We start from the raw sequence: 24,229 nt of genomic DNA, 5'->3' as shown, positions 1-24,229 counted from the left end.
CTTGGCCACCATGCTGCAGCTCAGTTTCAGGGTCTTGGCAATCTTCTTATAGCCCAGGCCATCTTTATGTACAGCAACAATTATTTTTTTCAGATCCTCAGAGAGTTCTTTGCCATGAGGTGCAATGTTGAACTTCCAGTGACCAGTCAGTATGAGGGCGTGTGAGAGCAATGACACCAAATTTAACACACCTGCTCCCCATTCACACCTGAGACCTTGTAACAGTAACGAGTCACATGACACCGGGGAGGGAAAATGGCTAATTGGGCTCAATTTGGACATTTTCACTTAGGGGTGTACTCACTTTTGTTGCCAGTGGTTTAGACATTAATGGCTGTGTGTTGAGTTATTTTGAGGGGACAGCAAATGTACACTGTTATACAAGCTGTACACTCACTACTTTACATTGTAGCAAAGTGTAATTTCTTCAGTCACATGAAAAGATATACTCAAATATTTACACAAATGTGAGGGGTGTCCTCACTTTTGTGATATACTGTATATCTACAGAAAAGACAGATACAGCTTCCGTTGCCTGTTTGAGTATTTGTTTAATAGCCTTCTGATTCCGTGAGCACCAAGCCACACGCAACCACATGTCGGGTAAACCATTTTTAAACTGTTTTTAATCTTTGCTCTGCTGTTATAAAGACTTTACACATTCTTTTCAATAGACCAGCCTCTCTGGTATTGTCTGGAAATGTGTATTTCGAACAATAATAATAACCCTCCTCTCCCTCGATCTCCTTCTTATTGTTATTATTACTATTATCATGATCATCATTATAATAATAAGTAATGTCATTATCATTAGTAGGCTAAGTATAGCAGCCTTGTATAACCACGATCAAGCTGTAGGCCTAAGAGAGCATCCTGTTTAGTCTTAATACCGTAACATACTTAGGCCTATATTTCAGTTCTTATACAGGCTACTGTACCAATCATTCATTTATTCATTCATGTCACCACACAACACACGAGTCATTCATGGTTTGAAATGCAATCAAGCATTTTAGTTTTAAAATAAAATAAGAAAGCGACCATTGAATAATTAGCGTAAACAACAAATAGGCCTAAACTGTTCAATTTCCCGAAATTGCATTCACAAATTAATGTGACTCTCTTTAGTCTTTGCTGTAATAAAGGCATTAAAAATATGAAAAAAACATTACAACAGACTCTCTGTGTTGTCTGTGTTGTTTACACTGTTCCAAACGCTCATAAAAATGATATTGTAATCTACAGTAACAGCTCCTGTTTGGCAGAGACATATTATGCAGCGCTTGCTCCTTACCTTCTTTTCCCCCAGTATTTTCCACAACTAGTCAAATTTATTCCACACATCTGACTTCCCCTTTACCTCCTGAGCAACCAGTAAACAGTCCCCCATTTTTAGTTTATTTGTCACATCCTCTGCATTCATTTAGCTGAGCTTGTTATAACCAATTTATTGATGTGATTATTATATATATTTTTTAATTACTTAATCTTTATTTAACTAGGCAAGTCAATTAAGAACAAATTCTTACTTACAATGACAGCCTACCCCAGCCAAACTTGGATGACGCAGGGCCAATTGTGCACCGCCCTATTGGACTCCAAATCATGTGATTCAACCTGGATTTGAACCAGGGACTGTAGTGACGCCTCTTGCACTGAGATGCAGTGCCGTAGACCGCTGTACCACTCAGGAGCTATAGGTCAGGCCCTATTGGTCACGTGCATGTGATGCATACATATGTCATGTAAAGAGAGCAAGCATTGAGGGAATATGGAATGTTTTTCCTAAATAAATTAGGGATTTTGGTAGCATAACTTTTCAGTCAGACTCCCTCTATATAATGGCTTTCTTCTTCCTCTTCTGAGGAGGAGTAGTAGGAAGGATCGGAGGACCAAAATGCAGTGTTGTATGTATCCATAATGTAATTTAATGAGAATGAATACAGAATACAAAAAGAACAAGAGAAACAAAATTAACACTGAATGGTGCAAACACTGAAACGGAAAATAATCACCCACGAAACACATGTTGGAAAAGGCTACCTAAGTATGATTCTCAATCGGAGACAACTAACGACACCTGCCTCTGATTGAGAACCATACCAGGCCAAACACAAAAACACCACATAGAAAAAGGAACATAGACAACCCACCCAACTCACGCCATGAACATACTAAAACAAAGACATAACAAAAGAACTAAGGTCAGAACGTGACACTCTAGTCATTTGTGAGTCTTAATTATTTAATCAAACCATTCGCTTAAAGCATCAGACAAGCTCAGTGCATATAATTGTTTTGATTAAAACACATAGGAAGTGTCTAAATAGGGAAAAATACATGTTTTAACATTTCGACCAATTGTTTAAGACAAATGTTTAAGACTACCAATAAACACTCTGTGTGACCCTGATTTAGCCCACTGCAGTAAAATATTAAGTAGATAACATACAGTATGATTGCATTAGGAAGCCCAGCCAGTCAGCCAGTCAGTAAGCCAGCCAGCAAGTCTGCCAGCCAGTCAGCCATACAATATCACCATCAGCTACGACAACAAAGAAGTTCCAATACTATAAACAAAGCTCTCTACATACTACAGCACAAACCAACAGTCATCTCTCACTTTTTTATTTTGTTTCTCATATCTACCACACTGGCCCAACACATTGTCATTGGAGTTACAATAAAACCTTACAGTCAATATGCATTCGCGAGCCAATGATAACTAGCTTAGCGCAAAGACGGTCTTTGCGTTAAGTTAGCGCTAATGCTAGTTAGCATTGGCTTGCGAAACTACCTCTAACTTCCTTCATACTGGACTCAAGACTTAACAATGGTATCCGGGAGTTCATCTGACTCTGGGGAAGTAGATAAATAGCCTGCTGATGCAACTCATGTGACTCAAAGCGAAAGAGAGCTGTGACACACTGGTCTGGACAGGAAGCCGTTGTAAATGGAGTATTTGCTCCGAGTTGTGCTTATTTCTGGCTGAGCTTAGATTGGTTCTCTCAAACGGTTGTATTTTATTTCCTGTGGGGTTGAGACATCACGTTGTATTTTCAAATCCAACAGATGTATTGGAAGGGAGCGGCGGTCGGGGGCTGTGTGTGGTTGTCCACATGGGTTTGAAGGAGAAAGAAAATAGCCTTTACAAACAATCAAGTCAGGAGGACTTCAAGTTAGGTTTTAGCCAGGTTAGTAGATAAAGGGCTTAATTTGCAAAATCCCGAACTATCCCTTTAAACCCTGGGTCCCTCTCCCTGTCTCTCTTTGTCTGTCCCTATTTGAGTAAAGAAAAGGGAAGCTGCCGTAATAGGCCATGCAATTAATCATGACAGCCTGACCAATGAAAGCCTGAAAGAAAAGCGCAGCCAGGGCCGGACAGGAAAACACACACACACACACACACACACACGAGCGACAGGTAAAGTCAAATATATATTTCTAGCGCTGACTTTGCTGAAAGCTACTTTATTGAGAAAAAATGTACTTACTTTGACTGTGATATGTGGTTGTCCCACCTAGTGAATGCACTAACTGTAAGTTGCTCTGGATAAGTGTGTCTGCTAAATGACTGAAATGTAATGTAATATGAGTGTGAGGCAGCTAAGCAGCCCACCCATATAGGGGCGGTAGGGTAGCCTAGTGGTTAGAGCGTTGGACTAGTAACCGAAAGGTTGCAAGTTCAAATCCCCGAGCTCTGTCGTTCTGCCCCTGAACAGGCAGTTAACCCACTGTTCCTAGGCCGTCATTGAAAATAAGAATTTGTTCTTAACTGACTTGCCTAGTTAAATAAAGATAAAATAATAATGGACTGTGTTCTCTCTCTTGGGTGTTAGGAGGAGTGGCAGAAGTCAAATAGGATACAGGGATACCAAGGCCTTTGTGTCAGTTTGAATTGTGTTGTGTAAGTATGTATCTCCCATATACATGGTACTGAGGCAGGGAGAGTCATGATGCATTTTAACCAATGTGTCTGCTGCCTCTCCCTACGGCCCACCCCAGCAGTATCATGACACAGTTCAAATGTCCCAATGTCCCAATTATTCTGGCTAGATATACCCCCACCCCCCTATTCATTAGCTCCTTCCCTCTTCCTCACACTAGCTCGCCCCCGCTCTACCACCAGGGGTGGTTGTGTTTGTTTCTCAGAGAGGGCCGGATGACCGAGGAAGGCCAATCTCCTCAGTTAGTCCCAGCTGAGGCTACGTTCTGTTCAGCCCAGACTGAGACTCCCAGCTAAGCCTGTCTGTTCGCCTTCTCCTCATTGTTCCCATCCTGAACAATAAACAAGGCTTATGTTTTGGTTATAATATAACAACATCAAAGACCACCATGATAAAAATACAGTGGGAAACTAGAGCAGGTGGGGATCAGAACAAAACCTTTTGTTATTAAAGACTCTGTATTGATTGTGATTGAAGTGATTAACTGTCTGTGACCGGCAGTGGATTTCAGTACAACTGAGATACTGTAATCAGTTGTTATGTAATCATCATTCAAACAGATAATTTGTCATGATGATAATGTCTTCTGCATGGTCTTTGGTCGAGGCATGTACATATGGTCAGGTCTGTTTGAAGTGTGTGTGTGTGTGTGTGTGTGTGGAGGTGTCTACAAAAAATGAATGTTGATTTCCTGTGAGAGCGCTCTTTCTCTCCTCTCATCCACTCTGAGAGAGGCTAGCTAGCTCCCACAGGGCCCAGTCAATCAGAGCATCATTAAGGTCTTTGCTGATCGATTGTCTCTTCTGAGAAGCTGACATTTGAGGTGTTCTGAGAGCAGTCCCACCAAGCACGCGCCTCTCCTCCAGATGTTGACACACACACCACTGGAGAACATCTTTCAGGTCCCAGTGTGTGTGTGTGTGTATCTACTAATCTTGGTCACATTACCGTGGTGTTGTGTTTACCCCTTCTCCCCGGGGGGGGGGTATTGATCTCTTCCTCACCATGGCAACAGCACGGCCACCTCCAGCACTCACGTCACTGTGTGTTTTGTTTACCACGTTTAATGGTATCTCGTTGACCTTGTTAGTCGTTAGAGTATGGCCAGTGGCACGAGCCGTATTGGCAGGTTCACACGCACACACGCAGACACACACACCGCCTGAGTGGGTGCATACATAGAGGCCCATGGCCATCATCACTGCTCCATTTAAGGGGAGAGGGCTCAGGTGAGATGTACGGGTATGTCCGCACGTACACAGTGGCTTCACACTGTATCTTGTTTTCAACATCAAAAACTGCAATAAACCTGCCATCCTCTTTTAGTTTGATGGGATAGGAGGATGGTGTTCAAAATCAAACACATAATAGCCAAGTTAGCCCTTCATCGTGATCAATAATGACCCTAGATTTATTATGCTAGTATTAACGTAATATAATAGCAACTAAATCAAATGAAAATCCTAGCATATAAAAAACCCAAGATGTTTTATTGTCACATACACCGGATAGGTGTTTAAAATGTCAGCCGTAGTAGCAAGGCACCCCTAGAGCAAATTAGGGATAAGTGCCTTGCTCATGGGTACATCGACAGATTTTTCACCTTGTCACCTTTCACCTTGCTAGGGTATTCGAACCAGCGACCTTTCATTTACTGGCCCAACGCTCTAACAGCTAGGTTAACAGCCATCTAAATCCATCCCAGTAATTATTATTGACCACAGGAAAAGTATTGTAATAAGGCTTTGCATCCCCAATAGGAATATAGCTTCGAAATATGCATCCCAAATGGCACTCTATTCCCTATATAGTGTACTAGGGCTCTGATCCAAAGTAGTGCACTATAAGGAAAAGAGTGCCATTTGGGACACACTGTCTTGAGTGGTTTTCACTTTAAATGGGATATAGCCCCCTCTTGATTACAGTAGTGCCTGTTTTTCCATCTTAATTTAATTTAGAGTCTTGTTTGACCACAGGCCTTGAAACAATACGTCTGTGGTATAATAACAACTGACCTCCAGCCAGGGGAAGGGGCTGTCTGAGAGAGAGGCCATTCCGGCTCCACGCAGACAGATGAGAAAATATATGAGGCCAGTTTCCTGACACCTACTTCAGCTGAGCCGTGCAACAGAGAGAACACACACAGGCACGCACACAAGACACACGCACACACACCACACACCACAGAGTCAATATTCCTACAGGGCTGGTAAAATACTTCAAAGTGACAGTTAATTATGTCCCCATTACATGACCTCTTCAACTCGACAACATGATTTGGAGCTTTTAGAGTCCTGTTAGTTGGGGCATATCATCTCACGACCCACCATACTAAATGGAGCAAAATAGATATCCCACAGAACAATACACTAAGATCTGTTGAAACTGAAAGGTATAACCCCCACTAACCTTTATCAAACCAGAATGATGGTTCCGTAGAAAAGGGATCTCAACTGCCCAACCTCCCGTTCTGTGTAACGCGATCAACATTATGGCCTCAGCCTGGCTAGCCAACAGCCTTAAGAAGAGATGTTTGACTGTGACAGGCTGTCTGTCTCCACACATTAGCAGGTCATTAGTGGGCCTCTGTCGGACAAGGGCAGGTCGGCCATGACGGTGAACATAGTTGGTTGTCTGCTCTGACCTTTGCCGGACTGATATTAAGCTCAATTTATGGCCCATATTGTGCTCTGGCAGTAACCTTTTCCTTGCCCAGGCAGCCGTGTGGTCAGAGAAGGCCTGTGGCCATATCTGTTCCTACTACTGGGATGTGCCATGAGATGGAATGTAATTTTAGAGCTCGAAACTGATGCCCATGGCATCAAATACAGATTAATGAATGAATTCAATAATGAATTAATTATTTAGACATGGACGGCTGTTGTCCTGACACAAAAACACATGGATGTTTCTGCAGTATTATGCAACACTCAATGTTAATGTCATTGAGCATCTCACACGTGTTGTACAGCCATTCTCAAGTTTGGTCACGTTCCCCCTGGTGTGTTAAACCACCGGACCCACAATCTGAGGAGGAATTCAAACACATGGACCCTCACATGGAAATTACGCATCATCATATACTGTAACAGTCACCTCAGAGCCTATTCATTCCATGTACTGAAATAAATTCTCATCCAGCTATTAACCAAAGCCTCTTATTGCATTCCATAAACCAGAGAATGATTATTCTCCTCAGCAGAACCACTGAGTGTAAAAGTAGACCATAGAATACCAGTAGGTGCCAATGACTGAAACGGGAGGTAGCCTAGTGGTTAAGACCGTTGGGCCAGTAACCGAAAGGTTCGAATCCCCGAGCCGTCTAGGTGAAAAGCTGTCGATGTGCCATTGAGCAAGTCACATAACCCTAATTGCTCTGGATAAGAGCGTTGACTAAAATGAATACCCCACAGCTATATACCATTCAGTTTGTGTATGAAAGAAATGATCGGATAAGCAGTCAAGATGGAGACCATGTCCACCTCCCAGTTAAAGGAGAGCATAGCTGCAAATACAGCCATTGTAAAGTAGAGTCCATTCAGTTGGAGTGCTAGAGAAATAAACGTATCTACTGTAACTATCAAGGTTGGCTGTTTTCATCACAGTGGATTTGCGGAGTCTTAGGAACATCAACAGTGAGTCAGAATTATGAACGAGGTACCATGGCAACAGAGGACAGGGTGGAGGGATGACTCATTTCACCATCAAACATGCCTAAAAACAGGAACTCTATTGATCTAACAACTCATTCAATCCTTTAAAGCTAGTCTATTTTTCAGTCACCTTTAACCTTCTATTAATTAGGGCTAGGCCCCTTTTTCTCCACCTCCTGTCTGAATGACGTGCCAAAAGTAAACTGTCTGTAGCTCAGGCCCTGAAGCTAAGATATGTATATAATTGGTACCATTGGAAAGAAAACACTTTGAAGTTTGTAGAAATGTTAAAATAATGTAGAATATAACGCAATAGATATGGTAGGAGAAAACCAACCAGAATTTTTTTTGAGAGAGACCGTCCTCTTAGAAATGCAAGAGAAAGGTCATAATGAAAATTATCTCCCTGGATGCAATTCCTATGGCTTCCACAAGGTGTCAGCAGTCTGAAAGAAATATCAGTTTTAGAAGGACAAAGTCTTGGAAATTCGTGTTTGTGCGCCCCATGAAGACATTACGCACCTGATAAAATCGGTTTCCTATTGAACATATTTCTTTCCGAAAGAAATATTATAGTTTGATTACATTTTAGGGTATCTGAGGAGTAAATAGAAATGTATTTTGACTTGTTGAAACAATGTTTAGGGGTAGATTTTCGGATTCCTTTCTCTGCAAGTTGAACGAGTGGATTACTCAAATCGATGGCGCCAACTAAACAGACTTTTTGGGATATAAAGAAGGATTTTATCTAACAAAACGACCCTACATGTTGAAGCTGGGACCCTTTGGATGACATATCAGAGGAAGATTTTCAAAAAGTGAATATTTCATCGTTATATGTGAATGTATGAAATATTTTGATGTGGGGCGCCATCCTCAAACAATTGCTTGGCATGTTTTCGCTGTAATAGCTACTAAAAATTGGACAGAATTGAAGCATTCAGCCGATATAAGACACTTATATGTACCAAAATGTTGAATAATTCAAATTATTTATTTGAATTGAGCGCCCACCAATTTCACCGGAAGTTGTCTCGCTAGCAGAACACCGATCCTTAAGAAGTTTTAATATCCTTATTGACCTGTGTGCTTGGTTGAGCAAAGTACAGCAGTCTGTCATTTAATTGAACTGAAACCCTTGGACAAGGCCATTGTTAGGCTAAGTAGAGTAGTGGTGTTGGGCTTAGCCCGAAATGGCACCCTATTCCCTATGTAGTGCAATATATAGGGAATAGGGTGCCATTTCTCCTGTCCTATTCGGTGTCCTGTGTGAATCTAAGTGTGCGTTCTCTAATTCTCTCCTTCTCTCTTTCTTTCTCTCTCTCAGAGGACCTGAGCCCTAGGACCATGCCCCAGGACTACCTGACATGATGACTCCTTGCTGTCCCCAGTCCACCTGACCGTGCTGCTGCTCCAGTTTCAACAGTTCTGCCTTATTATTATTCGACCATGCTGGTCATTTATGAACATTTGAACATCTTGGCCATGTTCCGTTATAATCTCCACCCGGCACAGCCAGAAGAGGACTGGCCACCCCACATAGCCTGGTTCCTCTCTAGGTTTCTTCCTAGGTTTTGGCCTTTCTAGGGAGTTTTTCCTAGCCACCGTGCTTCTACACCGTGCTTCTACAACTGCATTGCTTGCTGTTTGGGGTTTTAGGCTGGGTTTCTGTACAGCACTTTGAGATATCAGCTGATGAACGAAGGGCTATATAAATAAATTTGATTTGATTTGATTTCATTCGCAGCCTTGGTGCTACTGTAAGCTAGCTAGCACACCCCATACTGCGATGGAATTTAGTTAAGAGGGAGAACAGTGCAGAGACCAGGCAGATCCCGACCCTCCTTTCTTAGCCTGTGTTTACCAGTGTTAGTGGCATTAGCTGGCCCTCACACATGATGTACAATCAGTAATCCCACTGTGTTTAATGGACTCCTTAAAACAGGCTATTAGTGGAGGGCTAAACCAGGTGAATGTGGGCCTAGAAAGGGAACACGCTGTCACGTTCGTTATAGCGATGAGACCAAGGCGCAGCGTGATGAGAATACCTTTTTAATGAAATGAAGAAACTTAAACAAACTTGTGCTGACACAGGCAATTAAACAGACAATCACCAACGAATTACCCAAGGAATATGGCTGCCTAAATATGGTTCCCAATCAGAGACAACGATAAACAGCTGCCTCTGAGAACCAATCTAGGCAACCATAGACATACAAAACACCTAGACTAGAAACATGCCCATAAACATACAGAAACCCTAGACAGGCCAAAAACACAACAAACCACCCCTTGTCACACTCTGACCTAAACAAAATAACAAAGAAAACAAAGATAACTAAGGTCAGGGCGTGACAGTACCCCCGGCAGCGCCGGACAGGCGGGAGACTCTGGCAGCGCCGGACTGGGTACTGTCGCCAGACGCTCTGGACTGGGTACTGTCGCCGGACACTCTGGACTGGTGAGGCGCACTGTAGGCCTGGTGCCGGCACTGGTGGTACCGGGCTGGGGACACGCACCTCAGGGTGAGTGCGAGGAGCAGGAACAGGGAGTACTGGACTGCCGAGGCGCACTATAGGCCTGGTGCGTAGTGCCGGCACTGGTGGTACCGGGCTGGGGACACGCACCTCAGGGTGAGTGCGGGGAGGAGGAACAGGGCGTACAGGGCTGTGGAGGCGTACTGGAGGTCTGGAGTGTAGAGCTGACACAACCCGTCCTGGCTGGATGTTTATACTTGGACGCAGCCCTGTGCAGACTCACAGTACGCAGAGCCGGCGCAGGATATCCTGGTCCAAGGAGGTACACTGGAGACCAGGACCGCTGAGCCGGCACCCTCCTTCCTGGCTGGATGCCCATTCTAGCCCGACCAATACGAGGAGCTGGAATAGAGCGCACCGGGCTAGAAATGCGCACTGGAGACACCGTGTGTTCCACCGCATAACACGTGTTACTGCCTTACCAGTAACACGCTCCCCACGGTAAGCACGAGGAGTTGGCTCAGGTCTCCTACCTGACTCAGCCAATCTCCTCGTGTGCCTCCCCCCCAGGTTTTCTTGATGCTGCCTCCCGCGTTTCCTTGCTAGCCGTGTACCCTTACATCGTCGCCGTTCCTCCATTCTCCTGTATCCCTCCTCGCACTGTTCCATAGAATCCCAGGCGGGCTCTGGCACTCTCTCTGGATAGATCGACCACCTCTTTATCTCCTCCCAGGTTGTTACCCACTCATCCTTCTCCCGGGTCCATTTTTCCACCAAGCGCTGTTCCTCCCATTCACGCTGCTTGGTCCTTATTTGGTGGGTGATTCTATCACGTTCGTTATAGTGATGAGACCAAGGCGATGCGTGATGAGAATACATATTCTTTAATGAAACGAAGAAACTTAAACAGACTTACAAAAACAACAAAACAAACTTGAAGCTATAATAATAGTGCTGCCACAGGCAACTAAACATAGACAATTACCCAAGGAATATGGCTGCCTAAATATGGTTCCCAATCAGCGACAACGATAAACAGCTGCCTCTAATTGAGAACCAATCTAGGCAACCATAGACATACAAAACACCTAGACTGGTTAAACATACAAAAACCCTAGACAGGACAAAAACACAACAAACCACGCCTTGTCACACCCTGACCTAACCAAAATAATTGTCACGGTCGTCCTCCTCTTCATCTGAAGAGGAGAGGCGAGAAGGATCGGAGGACCAAAATGCGGCGTGATATGTGTTCATCATTAATTTTAATGAAGAAAACACTGAACACTGAAACACTATACAAAAACAGTAAACAAAATAACAACCGTGAAGCTAATGCGAGCTGCGCTGAAACAAGCCATCAACATAGACAATCACCCACAAATAAACAGTGCAACCCAGGCTACCTAAGTATGATTCTCAATCAGAGACAACTTATGACACCTGCCTCTGATTGAGAACCATACTAGGCCGAAACATAGAAATCCCCAAATCATAGAAAATCAAACAGACTGCCCACCCAACTCACGCCCTGACCATACTAACTAAATACAAAACAAAGTAAATAAGAGGTCAGAACGTGACAATAATAAAGAAAACAAAGATAACTAAGGTCAGGGCGTGACACACACACATAATAACATGCATACAGACACAAATGCACTCACTCATGCACACTCACTTATGTGTCTGCTCAGACACGCCCCCCCCCCCTCACTAACACCCACATGTTCCACTGTATTCTTTGTACTGGATCCCTTTGCATTGAGGATGATTTGCTGACATTAATGATATCATCTTATATCCACACAGTGAGGACAGGTGAGGTGAGGGTTTGTCTATTTGACTATTATGTAAAAACAGCCTAAAACCTCAATACGCTCTTTAAGCCAACATGTTCCAATGAGAAGCACAGTTTATAGTATAAAGCCTTGGGTAACACTTCATAAATATGTGCACATATAAATAAGTCACTAATTTGTTGTTTGTAAGTGTGTATATTACTAGCTATAAGGCCTTTATTTGGTCTTATTAGCTATATATTAGGCCTTTATTTGGTCTTATTAGTTATACTGTATATTAGGCATTTATTACTTGTGTTTTTACTCTAACATTATAAATTATGTGTTATTGGCCAATCTTTAATAACTTCATTGTTAGTCATAATAAAGACATATTAAATAAATGTAATCATTTATTTGTATTTAATAAAGAGCAAGTTAAACAAGAAAGAGATTCTTCATAATCTGTCTCAATGTGCGACTAATAAGGACATAGTATCTTAAGATGGGTTTTCCTATACTAAAGTGTTCCCCACTAAACCTTGGAGTTTTAGGAACATTCACTGCACAGTATGGCCTGCATGACATATGCCTGATATCTAGCGAGAGAGAGAGAGAGAGATAGCAACAGAGAAAAAGAGGGAGAAAGGAGAGAGAGAGAGGAGAGAGAGTGAGAGGGTCAGAGAGACGGGGAGAGAGAAAGCGAGAGAAAGAAAGAGGAATTTGATAGGGTTATGTATTGAGACAGGTCTCTGACCCAGGGCCCTTACCGGATAGCCTTCTGTTTTCTTCTGGCACCACTTCAGTAGAGCGTTCCTCTTAGATCCCCCATACTCCCGCGCCAGTGCAGCCAAGGGGTCCTTTCTTTCCACACTGACACCGCGGAAAGACAACGCAGCCAATGACAGAGAGGGAAACAAAGGTTATGGCATCTGACCTGTGTGTTGGGTCTCCATCAACCTCACATACAGTAAATATGCATGCATGCACTCACACAGGCATACGCACACAGACATACAGTTACGAAAACAATACCAAATATAAACACATTTGCGGAGCAACAAAAATGTTCACATACTGTTGTTTGTGTCCGTGACAATGTAGAAATCTAGACAATCTAGTGTTTGTCTGTTGTGTGTGTGTGTGTGTTGAGAGTTTAATAGTATGACATTGGGTCACCCTCGATATCACATTAATTATGCATGTTTGTCATTAGCTCTAGATAAACAATGAAAAACTATGTGACCGTAAACATATCTCCTGTATTGAAGTGATTGTTTTTGAGAGATTTTGATTTCATTATTAATTTATTTTAATTTAGTCCTCATAATCTTCCAAGATTCCATAAACATTCAAATACAATGTATAATACAATCCCATTTTCACATATAACACACTGTTATAAACAACAAACATAATACACTGACATATTGACCAGATACATACTCTAACAGTCTGAACGGATAGATTGGTTCCTTCATCTACCATAGTCCTGCACAACCTTCCAATTTATTATATTTAAATGGTTCTAAAGTATTGTTTGATGGCTGGGTTGAGAAAACAGAAAGAGGCCTGAATGGAGACTTATTATGCTTAATGAATCTTGAGTTCGGTAGTCACAACAAATGTAATCTGCTGTTTATTTAACATTTCTCTCTGACTCATCTCTTCCAAGTTTACTTCTACTGTGTCTACTAGCGCACCAGAACAGAAGGCTCTCGGGACTCTCAGTATCAAACCATGGGTTTCAGTCAGTGAGTACGTCCCAAATGGCACCATATTCCCTATATAGTGCTCAATTTTTGACCAAAGCCCTATGGGCTCTGGTTAAAAGTAGTGCACAATATAGGGAATAGGGTGCCATTTAGGACGTAACAGTCAGTAAAAACTGGGGCAATTCGGTGATAGATACAGTATGATCAACACGCTGCCAGCTTGTCACTGATCTAACAGTGAATAGTATGACTAACACCAAGTGCATGACTGTTAAGATCTCTCAGTATGAATATGTATGAAAGTTTGTGGGTGTGTATCTGCATGTGTCATCTACTCAGTGTTTCCTCTGGAAAAAAATGTGTAGCTGATACCACCTAAAATGTACTTTCCACCTCCAGAAATGAGCCCAATAACATTATTTGGGGCTCCCGAGTGGTGCAGCGGTCTAAGGCACTGCATCTCAGTGCTAGAGGTGTCACTACAGACCCTGGTTCGATTCCAGGCTGTATCACAACCGGCTGTGATTGAGAGTCCCCTAGGGCCGCGCACAATTGGCCCAGAGTCGTCCGGTTAGGGTTTGGCCATCATTGTAAATAAGAATTTGTTCTTATTAACTGACTTGCCTAGTTAAATAAAGGTTAAATGAGAAAATATATAAAAAATGTTATTATTTTAACATTGGACCATGCATATAGCTAATAAAATGTGATATTTTAACTAGTTAGGCTGATATTGATTGATTTTATGTACCAAAAAACTTGCATAAACAGTGAATATAGGGTAACGTAACTACCACCCGGGGTAACACCCCCCCGACTGTACCTCTCACAGAAAACACTTTATGTCACCAGAATAGGTAAATAGATAAGCTATTCTACTATGGGGCGTCCGGTTTTTCATGCACTGCGGCAGAAATATTTTTTCATGTTCCTTATTTTTGGGGCGTGGAGGCGACGATTTTCCCCTGGCGCAGCGCCACAGCAAAATGACTGCAACGGAAACACCGCATCTAGTGCAAGTGTTCCCAACATTTTATTCCCCAGGGCCCTCTTTTTCACATTTGTATGTCACACTTGATTTTGTTTAATTTAAGGGACCTAGGGAAATGTGTTGTTTTGAAGCCATTCTACGTAGTTTAACAAGACACATGACATATTTTAGATAGGCTGTTTAATGATAATAATAATTTTTGATAAGGAATACAAAGTCAAGACCGGATTTCCCCAAATGTTATTCCACTACCAAATATTAGAATTTATATGAACAGAAAGTGAATTGATAGCGACAGTCACACATTTGATAACATTACTTCTCAAGCAAAGTAAAAAATGTAATATTTCTTGACTAGGTCATAGCTCAGCTTCTGAATGTCATAGAGACAAACCAAAGATCTCCCCATGTGCAGTCACATCTACCTCAGGCAGTTTACCTCTTGTTTCTAGCCTAAAGCATCGCAGGGTTATGTGTCGTTATTGATCGGTTTATAGAAAGGTGCTAAAAAATCCAAAATCCAAATAATAATAGTTTGTTTACCCCTCAAATCATGGAAGGTCCCGCGACCCCCCAGGAAAAGTTGGGAACCCCTGATCTACTGTATGTGTATGAACCGGTGATGATGTGTGATGTTACAAGTGATACATGTGTGTATGTTTCTGTGATCACTGTAGTTGTGTGGGCTCTTTCTCTAAATCTGCAGTGAGGAGGGCCCACCTGAGCTTGCTGTTGTTCTTGTTGTAGCTCATGGAGTGGCTGCGGCTGCTGAAGGTTGCTGGGGACTTGATGACCGACTCCAGGGAAGGACTCTTCCTCATAAGGCTGCTGGGCTTCAGCTCATCCCCAGAGCCCCCATACTTATCTGGGAAACACAGGAATCAGGAACCAGGGACGGGGGAGGTAGAGGGGGAAGGAGGATGTAACTGTTGTGACTGTTTGTAGTTAGTCAAATGTGCTGATGAAGGCAAGATGCCAGAATGCGTTGGTTTCAATGATAAAGAAGCGTTTTGATCTAATTGGTGTTTTACAAAATTATATATATACAGTATCTGTGCTACTTTTATACTTGCTCTCTCTACAGTGTCACGTACCTGAATGAGAGAACTCTCCATGGTTAATCCTTTTCTCCAGTGTCTTTGAGAGCGGTTTGATAGACGATTGCCTCTACAGAAACAAAAACTAAAAATGTATATCATGTCCTATTCATGTCCTATACACATGATGATAAAAAAAGTGACAACCAAACTTGTAACACTTTACATTATTAGTAATGGTTATAATGTATTTAAAAGGCTTTACAAAAGTTTTATACATTTAAGTCGGTAATAAACAGATAAAAAAATGTATATATAACTAGGCAAGTCAGTGAAGAACAAATTCTTATTTTACAATGACGGCCTACCCCAGCCAAACCCGGACGACACTGGCCCAATTGTGCCCCGCCCTACGAGACTCCCAATCACGGCCGGTTGTGATACAGCCTGGAATTGAACCAGGGTCTGTATTAACACCTCTAGCACTGAGATGCAGTGCCTTAGACCGCTGCGCCACTTAGGAGCCCAATAACAGATTGGTTGATATTTTAGTCCAAGGGTCCACAATTCGTGGGTCGGAACATAGTATAAATAATTTGTTCACTGCAAATTGATTTCAAACCTTGATTACATTGGGATACGATCACATATGTTTCTTTATTTACATTATTATTATTATTATTTTCTATTTATTTCTCTATTTAGAGGCGGCAGGTAGCTTAGCAGTTAGAGTGTTGGGCCAATATCCGAAAGGTTGCTGTTTCGAATACCCGAGCCGACTATGTGAAAATCGGTTGATGTGCCCTTGAGCAAGGCACTTAGCCCTAATTTGCTCCAGGGGTGCCGCACTACTATGGCTGACCCTGTAAAACAACACATTTCACTGCACCTATCCGGTGTATGTAACAATTTCCCTAATTAAAATCACTTTGAGCTGATTTCATGGTGATTTTACAGTCTTTTATGTCCACCCCTACTGGGTAACCCTGTTGTAGTCCATATTGAAGAGGGCCTGTACTGTACCTGGATGGGGGAGACAGCAGCTGCGGGTGCTGTGCGGACAGGGATCCCACTCAGAGGGCTTCTAGGTGAGGAGTGCATCTGTACCGTGTGTCCAGGACCAGGTCCATCTGCAAGGCCCAACACATGAGTGTGCATTAGCCACGGACAGCTATTTAATTGGAAATTGAAAGAGATTCATTGTATACCGTATTCCATGGTGATGTTCCATGGAGTCCTATCACTGTATCTGTTTACCCCGTTAAGCAATTAGACCTTTAAGGTTAGGCTGTTTAAGCTATGATGTAACAGGCAAGGGTTCCTTCTCTATCACTGCTAACCAGGAAAGTTTCCCCTCAGCAGCCATCCCCTCGGCCTGACATCCTGCGTAATTTACGGGCCACAATTTTCATTCATAAACTCAGCAAAAAAAAGAAGCGTCCCCTTTTAAGGACCCGTCTTTCAAAGATAATTCGTAAAAATCCAAATAACTTAATAGATCTTCATTGTAAAGGGTTTAAACACTGTTTCCCATGCTTGTTCAATGAACCATAAACAATTAATGAACATGCACCTGTGGAACGGTCGTTAGCACGGTAGGCAATTAAGGTCACAGTTATGAAAACTTAGGACACTAAAGAGGCCTTTCTACTGACTCTGAAAAACGCCAAAAGAAAGATGCCCAGGGTCCCTGCTCATCTGCGTGAACGTTCCTTAGGCATGCTGCAAGGAGGCATGAAGACTGCAGATGTGGCCAGGGAAATAAATTGAAATGTCCGTACTGTGAGACGCCTAAGACAGCGCTACAGGGAGACAGAACGGACAGCTGATTGTCCTCGCAGTGGCAGACCATGTGTAACAACACCTGCACAGGATCGATACATCCAAACATTACACCTGCGGGACAGTTACAGGATGGCAACAACTGCCTGGAACGCACAATCCCTCCATCAGTGCTCAAACTGTCCACAATAGGCTGAGAGAGGCTGGACTGAGGGCTTGTAGGCCTGTTGTAAGGCAGGTCCTCACCAAACATCATCGGCAACAACGTTGCCTATGGGCACAAACCCACCGTCGCTGGACCAGACAGGACTGGCAAAAAGTGCTCTTCACTGATGAGTCACGGTTTTGTCTCACCAGGGGTGATGGTCGGATTAGCGTTTATCGTCGAAGGAATGAGCGTTACACCGAAACCTGTACTCTGGAGTGGGATCGAGTTGGAGGTTGAGGGTCCGTCATGGTCTGGTGTGTCACAGCATCATCGGACTGAGCTTGTTGTCATTGCAGGCAATCTCAACGCTGTGCGTTACAGGGAAGACCAATCTTCCCTCCTCTCTCATGTGGTACTCTTCCTGCAGGCTCATCCTGACATGACCACCAGCCAAATCAAATCAAATCAAATTTATTTATATAGCCCTCGTACATCTGTGTGCTGTACAGAAACCCAGCCTTTGCAGGTGTAGCAAGACAGCCTGTTTTAATGAGTCCATTAAACACAGTTAATGATTGTACATCATGTGTGAGGGCCAGCTAATGCCACTAACACTGGTAAACACAGGCTAAGAAAGGAGGGTCCTGCCTGGTCTCTGCACTGTTCTCAACTAAATTCCATTGAGTACGTGCTATATCAAATCAAAAATCAAATGAAATCAAATGTATTTATATAGCCCTTCGTTCATCAGCTGATATCTCAAAGTGCTGTACAGAAACCCAGCCTAAAACCCCAAACAGCAAGCAATGCAGTTGTAGAAGCACGGTGGAAGCACGGTGGCTAAAAACTCCCTAGAAAGGCCAAAACCTAGGAAGAAACCTAGAGAGGAACCAGGCTATGTGGGGTGGCCAGTCCTCTTCTGGCTGTGCCGGGTGGAGATTATAACAGAACATGGCCAAGATGTTCAAATGTTCATAAATGACCAGCATGGTCGAATAATAATAAGGCAGAACAGTTGAAACTGGAGCAGCAGCACAGTCAGGTGGAAGTTGAAACTGGAGCAGCAGCATGGCCAGGTGGACTGGGGACAGCAAGGAGTCATCATGTCAGGTAGTCCTGGGGCATGGTCCTAGGGCTCAGGTCAGTTGAAACTGGAACAGCAGCATGGCCAGGTGGACTGGGGACAGCAAGGAGTCATCATGTCAGGTAGTCCTGGAGCTCAGGTCCTAGGGCTCAGGTCCTCCGAGAGAGAGAAAGAAAGAGAGGAGAGAATTAGAGAACGCACACTTAGATTCACACAGGACACTGAATAGGACAGGAGAAGTACTCCAGATATAACAAACTGACCCCAGCCCCCCGACACATAAACTACTGCAGCATAAATACTGGAGGCTGAGACAGGAGGGGTCAGGAGACACTGTGGCCCCATCCGAGGTCACCCCCGGACAGGGCCAAACAGGAAGGATATAACCCCACCCACTTTGCCAAAGCACAGCCCCCACACCACTAGAGGGATATCTTCAACCACCAACTTACCATCCTGAGACAAGGCTGAGTATAGCCCACAAAGATCTCCGCCACGGCACAACCCAAGGGGGGCGCCAACCCAGACAGGATGACCACAACAGTGAATCAACCCACTCAGGTGACGCACCCCCTCCAGGGACGGCATGAGAGAGCCCCAGTAAGCCAGTGACCCAGCCCCTGTAATAGGGTTAGAGGCAGAGAATCCCAGTGGAAAGAGGGGAACCGGCCAGGCAGAGACAGCAAGGGCGGTTCGTTGCTCCAGAGCCTTTCCGTTCACCTTCCCACTCCTGGGCCAGACTACACTCAATCATATGACCCACTGAAGAGATGAGTCTTCAGTAAAGACTTAAAGGTTGAGACCGAGTTTGCGTCTCTGACATGGGTAGGCAGACCGTTCCATAAAAATGGAGCTCTATAGGAGAAAGCCCTGCCTCCAGCTGTTTGCTTAGAAATTCTAGGGACAATTAGGAGGCCTGCGTCTTGTGACCGTAGCGTACGTGTAGGTATGTACGGCAGGACCAAATCAGAGAGATAGGTAGGAGCAAGCCCATGTAATGCTTTGTAGGTTAGCAGTAAAACCTTGAAATCAGCCCTTGCTTTGACAGGAAGCCAGTGTAGAGAGGCTAGCACTGGAGTAATATGATCACATTTTTTGGTTCTAGTCAGGATTCTAGCAGCCGTATTTAGCACTAACTGAAGTTTATTTAGTGCTTTATCCGGGTAGCCGGAAAATAGAGCATTGCAGTAGTCTAACCTAGAAGTGACAAAAGCATGGATTAATTTTTCTGCATCATTTTTGGACAGAAAGTTTCTGATTTTTGCAATGTTACGTAGATGGAAAAAAGATGTCCTTGAAATGGTCTTGATATGTTCTTCAAAAGAGAGATCAGGGTCCAGAGTAACGCCGAGGTCCTTCACAGTTTTATTTGAGACGACTGTACAACCATTAAGATTAATTGTCAGATTCAACAGAAGATCTCTTTGTTTCTTGGGACCTACAACAAGCATCTCTGTTTTGTCCGAGTTTAATAGTAGAAAGTTTGCAGCCATCCACTTCCTTATGTCTGAAACACATGCTTCTAGCGAGGGCAATTTTGGGGCTTCACCATGTTTCATTGAAATATACAGCTGTGTGTCATCCGCATAGCAGTGAAAGTTTACATTATGTTTTCGAATAACATCCCCAAGAGGTAAAATATATAGTGAGAACAATAGTGGTCCTAAAACGGAACCTTGAGGAACACCGAAATTTACAGTTGATTTGTCAGAGGACAAACCATTCACAGAGACAAACTGATATCTTTCCGACAGATAAGATCTAAACCAGGCCAGAACATGTCCGTGTAGACCAATTTGGGTTTCCAATCTCTCCAAAAGAATGTGGTGATCGATGGTATCAAAAGCGGCACTAAGGTCTAGGAGCACGAGGACAGATGCAGAGTCTCGGTCCGATGCCATTAAAATGTCATTTACCACCTTCACAAGTGCCGTCTCAGTGCTATGATGGGGTCTAAAACCAGACTGAAGCATTTCGTATACATTGTTTGTCTTCAGGAAGGCAGTGAGTTGCTGAGCAACAGCCTTCTCTAAAATTTTTGAGAGGAATGGAAGATTCGATATAGGCCGATAGTTTTTTATATTTTCTGGGTCAAGGTTTGGCTTTTTCAAGAGAGGCTTTATTACTGCCACTTTTAGTGAGTTTGGTACACATCCAGTGGATAGAGAGCCGTTTATTATGTTCAACATAGGAGGACCAAGCACAGGAAGCAGCTCTTTCAGTAGTTTAGTTGGAATAGGGTCCAGTATGCAGCTTGAAGGTTTAGAGGCCATGATTATTTTCATCATTGTGTCAAGAGATATAGTACTAAAACACTTGAGCGTCTCTCTTGATCCTAGGTCCTGGCAGAGTTGTGCAGACTCAGGACAACTGAGGTTTGGAGGAATACGCAGGTTTAAAGAGGAGTCCGTAATTTGCTTTCTAATAATCATAATCTTTTCCTCAAAGAAGTTCATGAATTTATCACTGCTAAAGTGAAAGTCATCCTCTCTTGGGGAATGCTGCTTTTTAGTTAGCTTTGCGACAGTATCAAAAAGGAATTTCGGATTGTTCTTATTTTCCTCAATTAAGTTAGAAAAATAGGATGATCGAGCAGCAGTAAGGGCTCTTCGGTTCAGCACGGTACTGTCTTTCCAAGCTAGTCGGAAGACTTCCAGTTTGGTGTGGCGCCATTTCCGTTCCAATTTTCTGGAAGCTTGCTTCAGAGCTCGGGTATTTTCTGTGTACCAGGGAGCTAGTTTCTTATGAGAAATTTTTTTAGTTTTTAGGGGTGCAACTGCATCTAGGGTATTGCGCAAGGTTAAATTGAGATCCTCAGTTAGGTGGTTAACTGATTTTTGTCCTCTGGCGTCCTTGGGTAGGCAGAGGGAGTCTGGAAGGGCATCAAGGAATCTTTGTGTTGTCTGTGAATTTATAGCACGACTTTTGATGTTCCTTGGTTGGGGTCTGAGCAGATTATTTGTTGCAATTGCAAACGTAATAAAATGGTGGTCCGATAGTCCAGGATTATGAGGAAAAACATTAAGATCAACCACATTTATTCCATGGGACAAAACTAGGTCCAGCGTATGACTGTGACAGTGAGTGGGTCCAGAGACATGTTGGACAAAACCCACTGAGTCGATGATGGCTCCGAAAGCCTTTTGGAGTGGGTCTGTGGACTTTTCCATGTGAATATTAAAGTCACCAAAGATTAGAATATTATCTGCTATGACTACAAGGTATTATCTGCTATGACTAAAATATTATCTGCTATGACTACTACTAGCACGTCTGGGACTTGTTGGATCAGAGGGTGAGGGCTACGGCCATTCCCCCCAGAAATGTCCGGGAACTTGCTGGTGCCTTGGTGGAAGAGTGGGGTAACATCTCACAGCAAGAACTGGCAAATCTGGTGCAGAGCATGAGGAGGAGATGCACTGAAGTACTTAATGCAGCTGGTGGCCACACCAGATACTGACTGTTACTTTTGATTTTGACCCCCCCTTTGTTCAGGGACATATTATTCAATTTCTGTTAGTCACATTTCTGTGGAACTTGTTCAGTTTATGTCTCAGTTGTTGAATCTTGTTATGTTCATACAAATATTTACACATGTTTTTTTGCTGAGTTTATCTCCTTGATGATACAAGAGACAGCAGATCGCTCCAAAACAAACATCTTTCTCAGGAATGTCTGTGGCCAGTCTATAGAGTAATCACATCTCCTATTCCTTTCCTTTCAAATCAAATAAAAGTGTATTGGTCACGTACACACTTTAGCAGATGTTATGGCGGGTGCAGCTAAATGTTTGTGTTATTAGCACCTAACAGTGCAGTAAAATGTCGAACAAGTACGCAAATAATAAAACACGAAAACAAGAAATCAAGGAATGTCAAAACGAATTCAATGAACAACCCAAATAACACTGTATCAGTAATCCAAATGCAATCTATTCTTATACTGTATATATCTAAAATTATACAAAAAATGATATGTACAGCAGTAGATATATTAGAGTGAGCTACACAATCAATACAGTCACATGGACAGCAGAGCATACCATAGGTGACCATACATGCCTCCACTGTATAAACATGATAGATCTATCTTAAGCAGACAGACAGGCTGCCAGCTGTTCTCCTATTGTGCAGACAAGTCAGGTATGATATCTGTAAAGAGGCCTGTGCTTGACTGAACTTGCCTGGTGCATTGGAACCAATGGAATAGTCCAACCACCCCACCCCCTACCTGGCAACCCAGGGAGGTGCAGTCAAATACTCAAATAACTTTGAAAGAAAACAAATAATATTTTAACCCAGGTCTGCCGGGCTTGTGTGGAGTGAGAAGGAGGGATGTTCTGTGCTTACTTTGTACAGCTGTGTCAAAGGACATGATGAGGGATTTGACGGTGGCTCCGGGCTCTGAGGGGGAGGAGGCAGCGTTGCCGTTGGTGTTAATGGGCGAGGAGGTGGACTGGGTCTGGGTGGTCTGGGTCATGGAGATGCCACACCAGTGAGGACTGCCATCTGCATCTGAGAAACTCTCAGAGTCATCATGCAACGACCTGAGAAAGACAAAGGGGAAGAGATGCTCACAGTATACATTATGGCACAACACATAGCAGGTAGAAGTGCTTTTACAGTGAGAGGCTATATATATCTTACCAGGGATTTTTATCAGAACATTATTTTACTAAGTAGGTGTTATCAGAACAATGGTTTAGTATTTATTTCGTCAATCAATGTTCTAAAGAAAGGTAATGATTGAAGATGATGTTTGCCCATCGCATTGACTGTTGCATGCAATATTTGCACAATTGATCAGAAGCATATTGTGTACGAGTATGTACAGTTCACGCTTCAGATGATGGAACAGTCAATAGCTGGTTCTAACACCCAAAAGTGCAAATAAAAAAAGGTATAAAGTTTACTCCATCCGTATCTTATGGACATTGGACAAAGCCTGAGTGAGTGAGTAAGTGATAGAGTATTGTCACAGATGGATGGATGGGGAAGGGGTGAGAATAGAACTGAAGTAAGGAATCTGGTGAGGAGGAAGTAGAACTCCCAAAGAGAATGAACTCAAACAAACACACGCAGACAGTCGGGACTAGAGTCATTTCATTTATTGACTTTCCAAAGATGAAATTTAAAAAAGTTTAAACAGATGGACAAACACCTTACATTGACTATTTCTCTAAATAAACAGCATTGTATATTTGATCTGTCTCAATAAGATTTAACCTTAAAGTTAAATTAAACAGTTGCACATTCACTTGTTGAACTGTTGAGCAGTTCACAGACAGAAAAAAGGTATAATCACCACACAGTTACCACCATATGTCTTATGATAAGGTGGTCTTTTTTTGGCAATATCGACAGTACTCAAAGTTAAACATTACTAGCACGTCTGTCTGTTTCTGGTCGAGTACTATGGCTTTTGTATGACTGCATCCACTGAATAGTCCTGTTACTCTGTAATAATAGTCATTATAACCTGAGGTTTACAGGATGGCAGTTGGTCATTATACATTTCTAATGGGTGTCACAACACCAGCATCACTTCAGTGATCCAACGTTCACCCTGTAGCAGTACTCAGAAACTAGAGGCTTTTTATTTGACCTGATGGGGT

General features: G+C 43.0%; 1 protein-coding gene across 4 annotated transcripts in view; it reads right to left on the bottom strand.

The window, feature by feature from the left end:
- Positions 1–24,229, bottom strand: part of specc1 (sperm antigen with calponin homology and coiled-coil domains 1) — a 169,114-nt gene that overhangs the window by 35,914 nt on the left and 108,971 nt on the right. For all 4 annotated transcript variants that reach the window (XM_024431744.2, XM_024431747.1, XM_024431745.2 and 1 more), the window contains 5 exons: positions 22,965–23,161; positions 16,625–16,731; positions 15,659–15,731; positions 15,285–15,429; positions 12,629–12,731 (listed from right to left, as the gene is read on the bottom strand). In XM_024431744.2, the coding sequence (XP_024287512.1) occupies positions 12,629–12,731; positions 15,285–15,429; positions 15,659–15,731; positions 16,625–16,731; positions 22,965–23,161 (625 nt within the window). The remainder of the gene's footprint in view (positions 1–12,628; positions 12,732–15,284; positions 15,430–15,658; positions 15,732–16,624; positions 16,732–22,964; positions 23,162–24,229) is intronic.

The sequence above is a fragment of the Oncorhynchus tshawytscha genome, linkage group LG09 (genome assembly GCF_018296145.1).
Source record: "Oncorhynchus tshawytscha isolate Ot180627B linkage group LG09, Otsh_v2.0, whole genome shotgun sequence".
Taxonomy (NCBI): domain Eukaryota; kingdom Metazoa; phylum Chordata; class Actinopteri; order Salmoniformes; family Salmonidae; genus Oncorhynchus; species Oncorhynchus tshawytscha.
Note: the sequence above shows the minus strand (reverse complement) of the source record. Positions and strands in the feature narration are given on the sequence as shown.